Here is a 16270-nt window from a genome sequence, read left to right as displayed (position 1 = left end):
GAGCCTTCTCTGTGGGGGCACCTACCATCTGGAATGAGCTCCCCCCAGAGATACGGAGGATCCCGGATCTGCGCACCTTCCGCCGCGCTGTGAAGACCTTTTTATTCCATCAAGCGGGCTTGGCCTAATCTCCTCCCTCTTTTAATATGTAAATCTGTTTTTAAATTATTGGGGTGTTTTAATCTGTCTGGGCCAAAATGATTTAATTTGATTTTATCTGGTTTTAAATTTTGTGTATTTATGTATTTTATTGCTTGGCTGTTCACCGCCCTGAGTCCTTCGGGAATAGGGCGGTCTACAAATCAAATAAACTAAACTAAACTACCTCCCAGTTAGACAGTTCTAATCTTGTACTTGAAGGAGATTCAGAAATTAAGCTGACAGATATGTCAGATATTGACTAGTAGCACTTATTCTAATTCTAGTTGTCAAGGCAGATTAATGGATTAATTTTAGATTGCTTATTATAATAGACAAATCCTTGGATAGATAAGTAGATAAGTCCAGGGTTTGCGCCGTTTATCTGCAGAATCAGTTTTCCATAAGTTAAAAACTTACATAGTAGCTCCAATAAATCTCACTTTATTGCAAGTATTGGAATCAACTAGGGCAAAAGCTTGATGTTGTTGTTGTTTTGGTGGTACCTTCCCTTATGATCTCTGTTCCTAGAGATCCAGACTGCTCCATCTTTGGCCTGTTTTAAGAAGTAATATCTAACTAAGAGTACAATCATTTTTATACTCAAACTTTCACCTTCTAAGAGTTTTATATTGGATATTTTTATTGCTTTGTGGATTTTATAAACTCTTTTGATCTTGTTTGGTATTATATGATAGCTGGATTTTATTTATGATAACCATTGTGGTTGGTATTATTGGAGTCTTCAGTTTATAAACAGACAAAACTCCATCACAGATAAAACCATCGTGTTAATCAAGTTATCTTAAAGTCAGCATATTGTAGGAGTTGCGCCTATCTCTTTATGGGCAGCATATAGGGGAATTCCATGACCATAAATGCAAATTACTTTCAATTTGAACAAATTTCAGTAGATGTTAGCTAGAATGCACCTATTCCATCTTGTCTTAATTTTTTATCTGCTCCCTGCCAAAGTCCCTGGTCAATCATGTTATATATCTGCGTATCTAATTTCATCAACCAGGTAAACTGAGTTTCCAGTGTGTCCAAGAGTGCCTTTTTGAATGCATTTCTATGTCCAATTCATCATATATCACAACACACTTGTTAATATAAATTCATAATAAACGGAAACATAATAAATTGGGTTATGCAAATTACTTTTGTAGAGAGATTCCATTGCAAAGACAGAAAAGTCAAGGCATGAATGTTTCAAAAAGAAAACAAAACTTTCCACTCTTCAAATCATTCAACTTATTCTTCAGATAAAATTCAGGTAGTATTTTGGATAGGAATTGAAATTATATAACAACTATTATTTCTGAGTCCTGTGAACATTCAAGAACATATTGTGGCATAAGTTTTTAAACTATAATTCACCACAAAGTTATGGGTTGAGTTTAAGATTTCCCTGCCTATACATGTGACTGTATTTACCTGCAGAGACAATAAACTAGCAGCTATACAAATTTGAAGTCTTATGTTATTAACTTTATATCCAAAACAAATACTGAAAAATACATGGGTATTCATTGGATACCCATTCTGATAACAAGAGAGATATAATGTATATTCTGATATTAAACTAAGTATTTTGCAGGTAAGAAATTATGGATTAATATGTTCCCATTGATCTTTACAGGTAAAGAAAATTGCAGCTGAATATTATGACACCCTACCTCAACACCAGTCATGGGTTCTTGTTCTCTGGGACTTTATTTTTGATGATAACATCGGTCCTTATTCAAGGGTTAAAAGAAAGTGTAAATTGGTTTCTAAATCTTCCTAGATTCCAACTCCAGCTTTTCCTTCTGGACTTCTGTACCTTGAAAATTTTTCCCTCGCAAACATGAATGATTCATTGGATGAAGTGTCTTAGGAAGATGTAGCTGATGTATCTTTCTGAATACAAAGGATTGTCTTAAATCCAAATATGAAGAAATATGCAAATGAAGTTAACAAAAAACCTTTTTCTTTAGTACTGTGCAATGCAAAACTCAGAGGCGGTCAGAGCATGGAGGACCCTGAATTTATAGATTTGGAAAGTAGAGAAGAGTAAAATAGCTAGTTCTGTATATTTTGACTAATTAAAGTATATGGCTAAGAAGTCTGATATTGCATACAATAGACCTCTCTCCATCTTTGTAGATCAGGACTGTCAAACTTCCGGCCCGCAGGACAAATGTGTCACGCACTGGCTACGCCCATGCCCGTTTTAGTGAAGGGGAAAAAAGTTCTGATACGGCACATGATGATGGCGTGGCAACTTGAGTTTGATACCCCTGCTGTAGGTAGATAGGGAATTTTTCAAGTAGGGGAAGATGGAAGATTTCCGTGTAATTAACTTTTAAGTAATGTGCTAGTATGTGGGAATTCCTCATCTCATACTATTGTGATGAGCAATGGTTCTGAGAGATATAAAAATTATCCACCTAGACCAGAGGTGGGAGCCTTTATGACTTGAGGACTTCAACTCCCAGAAACTCTCAGGAATTCTGGGAGTTGAAGTCCACAAGTCATAAAAGTGCCATTTGTTTCCCATCCCTGATCTAGACAGAGAGATTTGCCAATGCATATTAGTTGCAATAATTAAATCAGACCTCCACACTGCTACAGGCAGATTACAAAGTACCCAGCAGTGTATATTTAAAGCGATTGAATATTAGGCAGCTGTTTATGACTTTAAATTATTTAAAGAGAAAGCCCATATGTATCTACTTAGAAGTAATCTCAATAGAAGTTAATACAATCATCAAGGTAAATAGGTTAGGATTGCAGCCTAAAATGGATTGAGGCAAGCATATTTTTAATACAGTTATGTGCAATTGTGGAGATAACACAGTGATAGCAATGAATATAGTTTGTGTGCTTCAGTGCTTGGTATTCCTAATTACATAAAGGGCAGTAGTTAATATTGGAAAGACCTCTGAGAAAATGTTCTAAGCAGGGTGAATGATACTAGTTTGGATGGGAAAATGGCAGACTAATTTATAACTTATTTTTACCTAACTGATTTTCCTTTTTTTTCATTTCTTTTTAGGCTACTACAAATGTTATTAGTTTCCAGAGGGGTTAAGCATGTTATTCTAGTGCAGCAAAAAACCAACAAAATCTGTGTTACCTTAAAGATGAATGTATTTATTATCACATAAACTTTCATGGACTACAGTCTGCTTCCTTAGATGCATGGTTCATTATTCTGAAATTTATATTATATACTCTTGATATGACAACTCACCCCATCCCCCCACCAAGAAACAAACAAAAAACACAACCCCAGCAGTCACATAGCTCCTGAAGTGTGAAATTTGAGGTGCTTCCACATTAAAAGAAATCAGTTTTCAAAGGAACTAAAAAACTTTATTTAAAAAAAACCTAGCCAGTGCTCCATTTATTCTTATCTAGTACCCCCCCCATTATAACCACGTTGTAAATTATTAAGCAACATGAGATGCACAGTATTATTACTTCTTTCTAATCAGCAATGGAAGTTTTATAGTCTAAGGCAGGTAAAGAAATAATATATTCAGGACACAAATGTTAGGCTTGGTCAATGACTTTCCCATAGAGTGAAAGTCTGAGGAGACTTTTGAGGGTCCTGCTGAGGAGAAACCTCCATATAATTTCAAGAGTAAAGAGTTTCAAGGATACTAGCAAATTTTTGTGTGTGGGTTCCACATAACTCTAGTGGTTTGCTCAAGCCAACATACATTTAAGCCTAAGCAAAGTAAAATAGTTTGCTATTATCACACAGTATTTATGACAAAATATTGGATGACGTGTTATGGGGAGATCTATTCAGTGCAAACTTGTTTTGGGAGAAGAATACTAGTAATTCTGAATATAACCACTATATACAGAAGACATGCTTAAAAATGATGAAAGACATTTTGTCTTTGGAGTTGTTCTATTCTCCAGTCTAGGTCCAGTGATTTGCAGCCATCAATTTTGTAAATTGATATATTTCATACAATAGCCAAGAAATGTAAACATGAAAATGTGAATTTTCTATTTCTGGTAGCACCACCAGAGGTCAGATAAAGACCTGATTTACACAATATGGAAACCATAATAAGATTTCCTTAATTTGGTATAATGTCTTGTGTGAATTTGGACAATTCAATAAACCATGGCTTCATTCAATGTGTAAACATAGTCATAGCCATTTCCTTTGGAATGCCATAGCTGGTCAAGATTGCCAAATTGGCCATCCCTGTTGTTAATAAGTAGAAAAGTATATATTATGAGCCCAAATCTATTGCAAGAATGAACTGAAAGAAAAGCCAATCAATGCCACAAATGCCACATGGACAATGAACAATTTATTACCAGTATGAGCACAGATGCTGTGATGCACTGATGTACCGCTTTAATATTGTGGTAGCTTTGAGACCAGGGACTTCCTGGCTGACAGCTGGCATCTTCTGGCCTCAAGTACTGATGCCATTAATTAGATTCTGTTGGCAAAAAGGTTCTCATTTACACTGCAGACTACCAGTAAAATTATTTTGAAGTCATCTAATAAAAGCAAATGGATCACATGTTTCCTTACCTACAATATACTAAAAACAAAAATGTCATACATTTAAATAAGCAAATACAAAATACAAAAAGGCTGACCAAATCTGATGTGCATTATCAGATGAATTTTAAAAATCCAGATAAATTTTTAATATTTTCCATTTCAAAGATTTTAAGACTTTTTTCTTTCTTTTTTAAATGAAGCAAATCCAAGGCAGTAGCAAGCTTCAAAGTCTGCTGAGTCTGCTAATAAAAAGGATTTTAAAAACAAAAGATGCTGTCAGGTGTCCTCTTTCACCATTCTGCATGATCTTGGTACACTTAGAAATGAACCATCACTTGTCATGTCCCTTGCAACTTCCAGATGGTCTTGTGGCCATTATGTTGTGCTGATTCGACTCAATTCCTGCCTGATGGCTGAAAAACAACAACAGGAAGCAAATAAGATGTAAGCCAAGGCTTATTACAAAAGACAAGATAACCACAATCTCACGCCTAATTTAAACTCCATCAAATATTTCATGAGGATTGGCTGAAACAGCAAATACAGAAGCAGCACTGAAAAAATAAGGTTGAGCAGATTAGCTCCTGGTAAAACTCAGGGGACACAAGCACCTCGGTGGCCCGGAGTTTCCTCTTTGCTGTCTGTTACACATCAATCTTATGGGTCTCGAACGTTCAAGTTCGGATTTAGATATCAAATAGGTAAACACTCTAATATATTTCCTTAGGGTAGCAATGCAAAGTAGGTAGTATGTGAGACAAGCCACCCTTCTTCCACACTAGGAAAGAGGTATCACCTTTATATGCCAGTTGAGTAGAAAGCCTGTCCTGTATTCTGACATCTCAAAACATAGTGACAGCAAATTTACTTTCAGACCACTGTTTTATTTTAAATAAGAATTGCCTCTATCACTTTTTATCAAATCCACATCTGGCAGTTCTTCAACCCTGTAACATCCCATTCTGGTTTATGCTTTTATAGCTCCCTAACTTCTGAAAAGCATCTATATAAGCTGTAACATTAATGGTGGCACCTAACTAACCTTAGTTGATCTCAAAAGCTAAGCTTGACTACACCTGGCTTACCTGGACAGGAGACGGTCAAGAAACTTTAAAAAAAAAGCATTGGAAGTCAAACCATGTTTGTAATGTTGCTACAGAAAACTACACAGATATGCCCAGTTTAAATATGGCAGAATATATTTTTACTTCTCTTTATGCCAAATCCTGAGTCCAGTTGACAAGTTGAAAGGCAATCTTTCATTCTGTGTTATCTTGGAATGGAATCTGTTTTCCTCTCCAATAACCCATATTGAATGTGAGTTTAAGGCAGAGGTCTTCAAACTTGGCAGCTTTAAGACTTGTGGACTTCACAATTCTCTAGCCAAAGTCTTACAGCTGCCAAGTTTGAAGGCCTCTGGTTTAAAGTATACCTAAAGCTGCTACAAGAACAAATATAGACATAGGAGAGGAGCCTGGTTTCCATGTTTTGTAAAAGTTAACTGAGCATGTTTACTGGGTGTGTATATCATTAAAGATTTTCAGATCAGGCTGGAATAAAAAACCCACACTGCTTCAAGTGTTTTCTACCTGACTTCTCTGGGAATCTGAGCCTAATAGCAGTTAAATGGATATAATCCTGACAGGGTGGACAATCTTTTGCATCTCTCACATACACCAAAGTTGTTGTTAGTTGCGAAGTTGTGTCCGACCCATCGCGACTCCATGGACAATGTTCCTCCAGGCCTTCCTGTCCTCTACCATCCCCCAGAATCAATTTAAGCTCACTCCGACTACTTCAGTGACTCCATCCAGCCACCTCATTCTCTGTTGTCCCCTTCTTCTTTTGCCATCAATCGTTCCCAGCATTAGATTCTTCTCCAGTGAGTCCTTCCTTCTTATTAGGTGGCCAAAGTATTTGAGTCTCATCTTCAGGATCTGGCCTTCTAAAGAGCAATCAGGGTTGATCTCCTCTAGGACTGACTGGTTTGTTCGCCTTGCAGTCCAAGGGACTCGCAGGAGTCTCCTCCAGCACCATAGTTCAAAGGTCTCAATTCTTTGGCGCTCAGCCTTTCTTATGGTCCAGCTTTCACAGCTATACCTTGCAACTGGGAAAACCATGGCCTTGACTATACGCACTTTTGTTGGCAGGGTGATGTCTCTGCTTTTTAGTATGCTGTCTAGATTTGCCATAGCTTTCCTCCCCAGGAACACCAAAGTTAAAGCTTCTTAATCTGCTCATTGGGGATGACAGACACAACTGCCCTAACCTCTGGAATGCAGTTTATTGAGAAAGGGTGTGATGGATTAAACAGTTGTGCTTGTCCTTGTTGATGAACACCATTTTTATAAGACAGGAAATGGACTCCATTTTGATCCCTTAGCCCAGGCCAATGAAAGAAATGAACACTTTCTTAGCTTCTTACCATCAATTATCTCTTCTTTTACTTTGTGTAATTCTTTTACAACTTCCTCCAATATTTCCTACAGAAAGAAAAACAGAAGGCAGTTGAAAAATGCTCTTCAACACTGTAAAGGCCCAAGCCCCTTAAAATGGTAAAAATAAAATTCTCCCAAATATTCCTGTAAATGTAATTTGAATTTCTACTTTTGCACTACACAAATAGAGTTAAAATGCACTATTCAGAAAAATGATCTACTGAAGTTAAGCAACCCTTAGGCTTACTTGAATTTCATAATTACAAACTGAAAAGTGAGTTCCTATGGAATTATTGTGACATGGAATTGCCCACATGATGAATAACCATATGCATATGTCAAAAGCTGATGCTACAAACAGATGAATACTTCCGACACACAAACAGATTAATACTTCTTGGATTAGAAAGTAAGGGCCAGCTGAGACAAACCTGGCTTATAAAGAGACCATATATTTTATTGTTGGGGGTGGGAAATGCCCTTCATTACCCAGAAAATAGAAGACAATCTTGAATTTCATGCTGGCACCTGTTACTGCTTTCTCTTTTTGTAAATTTAATTTAGGGTCAGAGGGACACAGATCTTAGCAAATATTTTGCATGCAAAAAAATTCAGATTCAGTTCCTGCTCTCTCTTTGCCTGAAATCTGGAGAACTGGTATCAGTACTGAGTTAGATATACCAAGGATCTGACTTAAATATAAACCAGGTAGGTTATTTCAGGAATCTTAGCACTAAGATTGAGTGGCTGTGGTTTCCGACGTCCCGATATAGTCAGTTGACACCATCGCTGACTTCCACCGGCCGGTACGCTCTCACAGAGAGGGACTCCTCCAGGTGCTGTCGGCCAAACAATGTTGGCTGGCGGCCCCCAGGGGGAAAGCCTTCTCTGTGGGGGCACCTACTATCTGGAACGAGCTCCCCCTGGAGATACCGAGGATCCCAGATCTACGCACCTTCCGCCGCGCTCTCAAGACCTTTTTATTTCACCAGGCTGGTCTGGCCTAACCTCTCCCATTCTCTTTTTAATGTAAATTTTAATGTAAATTTTAATTTGTTCTTAACCTGGGGTTTTAAATTTGTCTTGGGCTAAATTGATTTAGTTCTTCTCTTAAATTTTTGTATTCTATGTGTTTTATCTTGTGCCTGTTCACCGCCCTGAGTCCTTCGGGAGTAGGGCGGTATATAAATCAAATAAAATGAAAAAAAATAAGGAATGAAAAATAAGGAATGGTTTGTTTATTAACGAGGTTGAGAGAATCAGAAAATAATTTTTACATCCACAACTTTTCTCATTTTATTGCCTTCGGAGGTCATGAAAATGATTCATTTCTTTGTGAGACAGATATTTCGTAGCCAATTCTGTCCGAATTATATAAACCAATGGCCCTCTGAAGAAACATAGTTTAGTGTTGGTAGAACAGCTCCAGGCTCCATTCTTGAATTTTCAGTTAAGCAAGCAGAAATACTGAACAAAATTGTCATTTTTCCTGGTTTGAACACCATTAATAAACATTTCTTCAATCAATATTCATCAAGGTATTCATTCCAACTCACTTGTTTCATACGATCAAAATCTAAAGTGTCCATTGCCACATCATTACTGCTGCTCGCTGGCTTCATCCTTCAGACAGAACAAAAGAAAATAAGAGACAATTCCATGCTGTGTTCCACAGTATTGAGCTGTTAATAATTCCTTATAAAATGGTATATAAAAGCAGGTGGAAGTTCACCATGCAGCTGAACAAAAGTTCATTGTTTGACATTCTGTTTTCTGTATCACTTAATGGTTAGGTAATTTTGCTAAACAAAGCAGCTTCAAACCCTACCCAGTATAAATCACTGAAATATCATTTTAGCTTTGAAAATGTCTTGGGAAGGGAGAAAGCAAACCAAATTATATTTGTGTACCGGAAGACTTTTTTTTTTTTACCTGTAATGCTAATTCAAATAGTTTCCATGGCTATTTTACTTCATAAACTGTTATTGCAGTTAATTATTTACTAAATAGTGTTTGCAATGGCTTCATTGGCAGGATAACAGCTGGGTAACCTTTCAAAAATTTCTGTTCATTCTGCAAATCTATCCTTATTTTTCCTATTAATCATCTTCAACATCACCATCATGTGACAGCTACAGTATCACTACCACTAATATATATGTAAATTTATATGCCGAAAAATCTATCATCGCTGAACAATGTCTCCTTTTTACTCAAGCCATTTTGGTCACAACTCATTTCAAAGCCTGAGCCATGGGGACATCATGTGGTGAACCCAAGCAATAAATCAGGAACCAGAAGAACTTTATATGACCTCTTTTTGTTTGATGTAATATGGGAAGCTGAATGATGATTACATGGTTATTACAGGAAAATTACAAGTGAAATGTCACTATCAATGGACTATTGGCATTTAAGGGTGGATGAGATTTGGACAGTATATAAAAGGTTATATGCAAATATCCATCTTTTATAGTCTTTCAAACCCAAATAATTCTGTCCCATCTTTTTGGTCAATATTCAAAGGCTATGCAATAGATCAGAAATAAAGTATTTATTAACACCCATTGCAGTTTATTTTTTTTTCCAATTGCAGAAAAGGCAATAAAAACAATTTTGTACAATTTATAATATTTTTTCTAGCATACGTGTATGTATCCGCATATTTTTTTGCAAACCCTGGAGGCTGAACTAAGAACATCCAGCAAAATATTTCAGACTCGACATCTGGACTAACCAAATGGTTATAATGCTAAAATTATAATCAGATTTGGCTGAAATTTAAGAGGTACATGAATATATCATTTAGTTTTGGGAAGGAACATAACTAAATTTCATTATATATTTTTACTTATTACCTTTATTGAATATATTACTGTAATATGAAGCATGTAGTTTGATGCTTCTCAATTCGTGTTTAAAGTTTTTACAGAATAGTCGCTGAGGTGAGTGTGTGCTCAGGCATGGAAATACATGATGTGGAAATAGTCTCCTTTATTATATTGTTATTAGACAGGTGAGAGAAACAGCTGTTGACAACTAAATGCCTCTCATCTAGTGCAAACCTGATGCGTCAGGGTATAATTTTCACTGTGAGTGCTGCATTTTGGAAGGGGTGCATGGGGATGAAAGCAGTTAAAACAAAGCAATCATCATTGGCATTCTGATTTTAATTTGGCCTTCCATGGCCACTGCATAAAATATTGAAAAAAAAGTTAAAAGCATAATTCAACATCAAGTAATGTTTAGTATATTGACATTCTCTAATGTTAAAGTAACATCCCCATATATCTGTGGTGGAATGAGCTATAGTTATGCTGTATCTTTCCACAATGTATTTTCTTTATGTAGTTTCTACATCTCATAGCTACATTTGTCCTCCTGTTAGATTGCTTTATGTAACATATTTTATTTAATTTTAGGACAATGGGTTTTTTTTAACAAAACAGTCACAAAGTATACTAACAGCAATGCATTTTTTCCCCAAACTACACATTATTTTTCCAACAAAGAACAGTGGTTTTTGCTCACTGAGTTCTGCTGAATTCAGTCTCGTGATTCATGGTATTTCCACGTAAAAACAATCCACGATAGATTTCAATTACCTGATTTCAATTATGTAACCCTAACGTAAGCATCATTGACATGTAATTTTATTAAGCAGCAGAAAGCAAACAAACAAACAAAGATGGCAAGTCACACCCAGACATATAGCTGGTTAGTTGTTGCATGAAAAGTTACATGTTTCTGCAAAGGATAAGCCAAAACACTATAGAGAAGTCAGGACAATTTTTCAGTACCTAAAAGATGGCTGAAACTGAACAGGACCTTTAGATTCAGGACTTCTCCCCACTGATGGGTTTCTATGCAATGGAATGAGAGGATACAACATGATCACATCCAGAAGCATCATGCACAGGTCCAATACATGCAGGTGATCCATACATGATGTTCTGCAACTAACCTAGAGAGTAACGAAGTGACCGGTTTTTCCATGGAGTTGCTTCTCTCCCAAAGTTTCTTGCCAGCATCTAGGCAAAGAACAGACAAACAAAGAGAAGGCTGTAGGACTTAAGACTGTGGAAGAAGAGTTTAGGCAGAGGTATGGGGAGGGGAGACATATTTTTTATAAGAAACATACTAAACTACCTAATGTGTTTCTAATAGCAGCAGGTGTACTTGGTGGAATACACCCAAACAAACAGATCCAGGTCAACAACAGTTATAAATCTGCTAAATCAGGAATTCTCATTAAAAACCTAGAACACTAAGGAAGGATCCTTTCATCTAATACTGAGGAAATGAATTCTTGAACTTTTAGCAACAGAGTAACATTGCTAACTGAAGTATAAATGTTTATTGGACCCGTGTCCCTCCTGGTTGGTACTGGCCTCCCGGGAGGTGACGCGAGGCTGGCTCCAGATGATTGTTAACGCTTCTTTGGGTGAGGGGGTCCTGCCGGCCGCTTTGAAAGAAGCGGTGGTGAGGCCCCTCCTCAAGAAGCCCTCTCTGGATCCGGCTGTTTTGGCTAACTATCGTCCAGTCTCCAACCTTCGCTTCGTTGCGAGGGTTGTTGAGAGTGTGGTGGCGCAACAGCTTCCCCGGTACCTGGATGAAGCTGTCTATCTAGACCCGCTCCAGTCCGGCTTCCGGCCTGGGCACAGCACGGAAACGGCATTGGTCGCATTGGTGGATGATCTCTGGAGGGCCCGGGATAGGGGTCATTCCTCTATCCTGGTCCTGTTAGACCTCTCAGCGGCTTTTGATACCATCGACCATGGTATCATGTTGCACCGGTTGGCGGGGTTGGGGGTGGGAGGCACCGTTTTGCGGTGGTTCTCCTCCTACCTCTCCGACCGGTCGCAATCTGTGTTGACAGGGGGGCAGCGGTCGACCCCGAGGCACCTTGCTTGTGGGGTGCCACAAGGGTCGGTACTCTCGCCCCTTCTGTTCAACATTTATGTAAAGCCGCTGGGTGAGATCATCCGTGGCTTCGGGGTGGAGTTCCATCAATACGCTGATGACACCCAGCTGTATATCTCCACCCCAGGCCACCCCAATGATGCCCTTGAAGTGCTGTCCCAGTGCCTGGAGGCCGTGCGGGCCTGGATGGGGAGAAACAGGCTCCAACTCAACCCCTCCAAGACCGAGTGGCTGTGGCTTCCGGCGTCCCGATATAGCCAGCTGACGCCATCGCTGACTATTGGGGGTGAATCACTCGCCCCCACGGAGAGGGCTCGCAACTTGGGCGTCCTCCTGGACGCACGGCTGTCCTTGGAAGATCATTTGACGGCCGTGGCCAGGGGGGCTTTTTATCAGGTTCGCCTGATACGCCAGTTGCGTCCCTTTCTAGATCGGGACTCCCTACGCACAGTCACTCAGGCCCTCGTCACCTCCCGCCTGGACTACTGCAACGCTCTCTACATGGGGCTCCCCCTGGGGTGCACCCGGAGGCTCCAGCTGGTCCAGAACGCGGCCGCGCGGGGGATCATGGGGGCGACGAGGCGCTCCCACGTGACACCTCTCCTGCGCGAGCTGCACTGGCTCCCGGTGGTCTTCCGGGTGCGCTTCAAGGTGTTGGTGACCACCTTTAAAGCGCTCCATGGCTTAGGGCCGGGGTACTTACGAGACCGCCTTCTGCCACCAATAGCCTCCCACCGGCCAGTACGCTCACACAGAGTGGGCCTCCTCAGGGTGCCGTCCGCCAGGCAATGTCGGCTGGCGACCCCCAGGGGGAGAGCCTTCTCTGTGGTGGCGCCTACCCTCTGGAACACCCTCCCCCCAGAATTACGCATAATAACAGACCTCCGGATTTTTCGTCGGGCCCTAAAAACCTATTTATTCCAACAAGCTGGGCTGGCTTGACCAAATTTTTTAATTTTTAAATTGATTTTAAATTGGAAATGGTTTTAATTCGGCCAAAACATTTAATTATTTTAAATAGTTTTTTAGATTCACCATGTTTGTATATATGTCTTGTTTTTACCTTGGCTGTGCACCGCCCTGAGTCCTATTTTGGAGAAGGGCGGTATAAAAATTTAATTAAATAAATAAATAAATAAATAAATAAATAAAAAATAATATAGTTTATCATTCGTGTTATATTCCTTTATTTCACCATCCTTTGTTAATATCCAAACCTATGTACAGTAGATTCTCTATAACTCATGAGTCCAGCAATTCTGTGGGAAAGAGAGCATCAGATGGAAAGAGCCATGAGAGTGGTATTTCTCTTTTACCTGGCCTCTGATATTGTTTTGTTTTTTCATGGTCCTATTCTTTTATTTGGCTGGTTCCTTCTCCACATATCTAGAATGATATGGGACACAACCATGGATAGCAATTCCCACATTGTCACTGTTGGTTGTAAGAAAGCAGATTGTCCTTATTCCTGCTCATGTATGCAGGTTCTGTAGAGAAACACATCTTGAATCCAACTGTTCGGAAAATTTAAAACCTTCATTCACTGTGACTGGTTTCATTCAATATATCTTTTAAAAAATCAAGTAGACCTTCAAATGAAGAATAATATTCTGACCATTTCTCAGCAACAAATTTCATAGTCAATATGCAAGAAAGTAATCCACGGTGCTTAAGATATTATCCTGCGTCGTTTTGCATATTCGATTGGAAAGCAATGGTATTTAGGCGTGCTCAAAAATATTATATTGACATATGTGTTGGATATTTAGTTTTTGTCTTAAGATGTGTTAATTTCTAGACCAGACACAAATTACTGTTGCTAGGCTCGCAAATCAAATCTAGTTATAAACCGATTTTAATCTTGCTTGAATAATCCACAACAGGCCAACCACAAATACTGATTCTTACAATATTTTAAGGTAAAAATCAAATCAACTACATTACTGCTTAGCAAGTTATCTGAATATAAGCACCAAATTACTGAGGCCGACTCTCTTTCAATTATCGAGTAGGGATCTTTTAAAAGATTTCTGAATCTCCTTCACATCCATTTTGCATAATTTTGATGTCATCACAAATACAAATATTGTCAAAGGAAGATTACAAGTACAAGAGTTTAATACCTGAGGAATTCTGCTGTTGGACAGGGCCTCGTGTAACAGGTGTAGGAGAAGTGCTAGCGTCTTCCTAAAAACAAGCAAAATGTTCTCTTAATATTGTGACTACGGTTTGGAGTACATATGATTTATAATATTCCTGTACAACAGCATCAGAATCTCATTATGTGGCACAGGAGGCTCTCTTTAACCAGGAAAAGCTATTTATTCACAAAGCCCTTTATTGTCAGCTTTTCTATGCCTACTATCCCATAATCATAATTTATTGAAGTTGGCAAAAATCTAATACTGGTGCTCAAAGTATTCCTTCCTTCCTTCTCTCCATATTAAATTGTTCACCACTCATCTTGCTGTGAGGTGATTGTTGGTGGTTTACATTAAAAGCAATAAAATTACACACACAGACACACACACACACACACACACACACACACACAAAATCAGGAGGGTGGGATCAGAAGGGTCCATTACACAGCATGCCTCCTCTGTCAGCACAGATTCCATTGGGGTGAGATGGTTCCTCAAGTAGCCTGGACCCATGCCATGTAGGGTTTTAAAGATGATAATTAACACCTTGAATTGCAACTGGAAGCAAACTGGCAGCCAGTGCAGCTCATAGAACAGCAGAGTAATATGGGATGCTCTAGGGGCCCCAAAAACTGAATGTGCTGCCGCACTCTGCATCAGTTGTAGCTTCCAAATGCTCTTCAAGGTACAGCCCCATGTACAGTGCATTGTAGTAGTTGAGTCATAAGATAACCAGGTCTTGAATGACTGAGCACAGAGTCTTGTGAGCCAGGAAAGGCTGCAACTGGCACATAACCCAAAGTTGTGCAAAAACTCTCCCAGCTGGGGTTGCCACCTGCCTTTAAGCAGAAGCAGCAAGTCCAGGAGAACTCTCAAATTGCAGACTGGGTCTGCCTGAGGTAGTACATCTGCATCCAGAACTAAAGATGTTGAAGTCCTGGATCTTGAAGCTCCATGCACCCAAAGCCACTTTTCCAGGGTTCAGCTAAAGTCTGTTATCCCCCATCCTGCCCTGTGAGAGGGCAGTGACAGCATCACTTGGATCACTAGGGGTAGAGATATAAAGTTCAGTATCATCAGCATATGATTATATCTCAAACCATGATGACATATGATCTCACCCAGCAGCTTCATGTAGGTGTTAAAAAGGAGTGGAGAGAATACAGAGCCCTGCAGCACACCACAAAAGAGCAGTCATGGGCTGGCTCTCTCATTCCAATTAATACCGATTGTGACTGGCCTTGGAGAAAGGAGCCCAACCAGCACAAGACTCTGCTGCCCAGTCCCAGACCCCATAGCTGGTCCAAAAAGATAGCATGGTAGATATTATTGAAGGCTGCTGAGAAGTCAAGGAGAGCAAGGTGTCAAGTCTGAGGTGTCATCCTTGTGTCAGGTTCCAAGTAATGCATCCATCATGGTTGCACTACTCTCGTTCTGCTCTCATCAGAGATGATTCACAACTGCGACCTTCCTTCCCTCCCCTTCCAGTAGTGGTTAATAATATAACAAAAGAAATGTCCACAATAAGCCAAACTTTAAGCAATTAAACTGTCCATTAAACAGTAATGAAAAGATGTCATGACATCAAAGCTTTCTAGCTCCATCTTTACTACTTAACAAGAGATCAGCAATGTGGCTAGTCTAGTTTCTAGGAACAGACTAGTTCATAATATCCTAGAGAAACTAGCTCCCTTGTCTTGGCCCCCTTCACTCTCATGAAAATGACAAATTATCTGAAGTTTTCTTTGGAGTAAACATAATGGACAGGTTGATTCAGTTGGAGAAGACAGTGGTAAGCATTTTGTGATAAATCATACAAACCAGCACTTTAAACTGCTCTGGAAACTCAGAGGGAACAGTGCAGAGTCTGCAATGTACATGTACTACTATATGTTTTTGGTGATTAACACTGTCTCCAAAGCAGGAGAGGGCTGCATAATATAAGAATTGTGGGTTCTGAATATCTTCAATAGAAGCCCTATGTTGATCATTCTACAGTATGAATAATGAAGAAGGTGTTTTTGTTGAGAAATCCTCACTCTCCAGGTAAGGTAACAACAGATACACCAGTAGAACACGGCAAAGAACCTTCTTGCTATAAC

The 16270-nt window shown here is 39.3% G+C and overlaps 2 protein-coding genes across 13 annotated transcripts in view; one reads left to right on the top strand and one right to left on the bottom strand.

Annotated features, from left to right (window-relative positions):
• DEGS2 (delta 4-desaturase, sphingolipid 2) overlaps nucleotides 1-3306 on the top strand; it is a 35938-nt gene extending 32632 nt beyond the window's left edge. For 2 of the 4 annotated variants that reach the window (XM_070941844.1, XM_070941857.1), the window contains exon 3: nucleotides 1781-3306. In XM_070941844.1, coding sequence (XP_070797945.1) covers nucleotides 1781-1927 — 147 coding nt within the window. In that variant the 3' untranslated portion in view covers nucleotides 1928-3306. The remainder of the gene's footprint in view (nucleotides 1-1780) is intronic. The other 2 variants (XR_011600287.1, XM_070941865.1) reach the window with 2 other exon arrangements.
• Nucleotides 3307-3394: 88 nt separating this feature from the next.
• The window catches only part of EVL (Enah/Vasp-like), a 161571-nt gene continuing 148695 nt past the window's right edge, over nucleotides 3395-16270 (bottom strand). For 7 of the 9 annotated variants that reach the window (XM_070941782.1, XM_070941766.1, XM_070941775.1 and 4 more), the window contains 6 exons: nucleotides 14148-14211; nucleotides 11066-11132; nucleotides 10902-10964; nucleotides 8658-8724; nucleotides 7089-7146; nucleotides 3395-5076 (listed from right to left, as the gene is read on the bottom strand). In XM_070941782.1, coding sequence (XP_070797883.1) covers nucleotides 5039-5076; nucleotides 7089-7146; nucleotides 8658-8724; nucleotides 10902-10964; nucleotides 11066-11132; nucleotides 14148-14211 — 357 coding nt within the window. In that variant the 3' untranslated portion in view covers nucleotides 3395-5038. The remainder of the gene's footprint in view (nucleotides 5077-7088; nucleotides 7147-8657; nucleotides 8725-10901; nucleotides 10965-11065; nucleotides 11133-14147; nucleotides 14212-16270) is intronic. The other 2 variants (XM_070941808.1, XM_070941833.1) reach the window with 1 other exon arrangement.

Source organism: Pituophis catenifer, unplaced genomic scaffold (assembly GCF_029215685.1).
Source record: "Pituophis catenifer annectens isolate HBS135680 unplaced genomic scaffold, rPitCat1.0.hap2 SCAF_1, whole genome shotgun sequence".
Classification (NCBI taxonomy): Eukaryota; Metazoa; Chordata; class Lepidosauria; order Squamata; family Colubridae; genus Pituophis; species Pituophis catenifer.
This window is presented reverse-complemented; position numbering and strand designations above follow the sequence as displayed.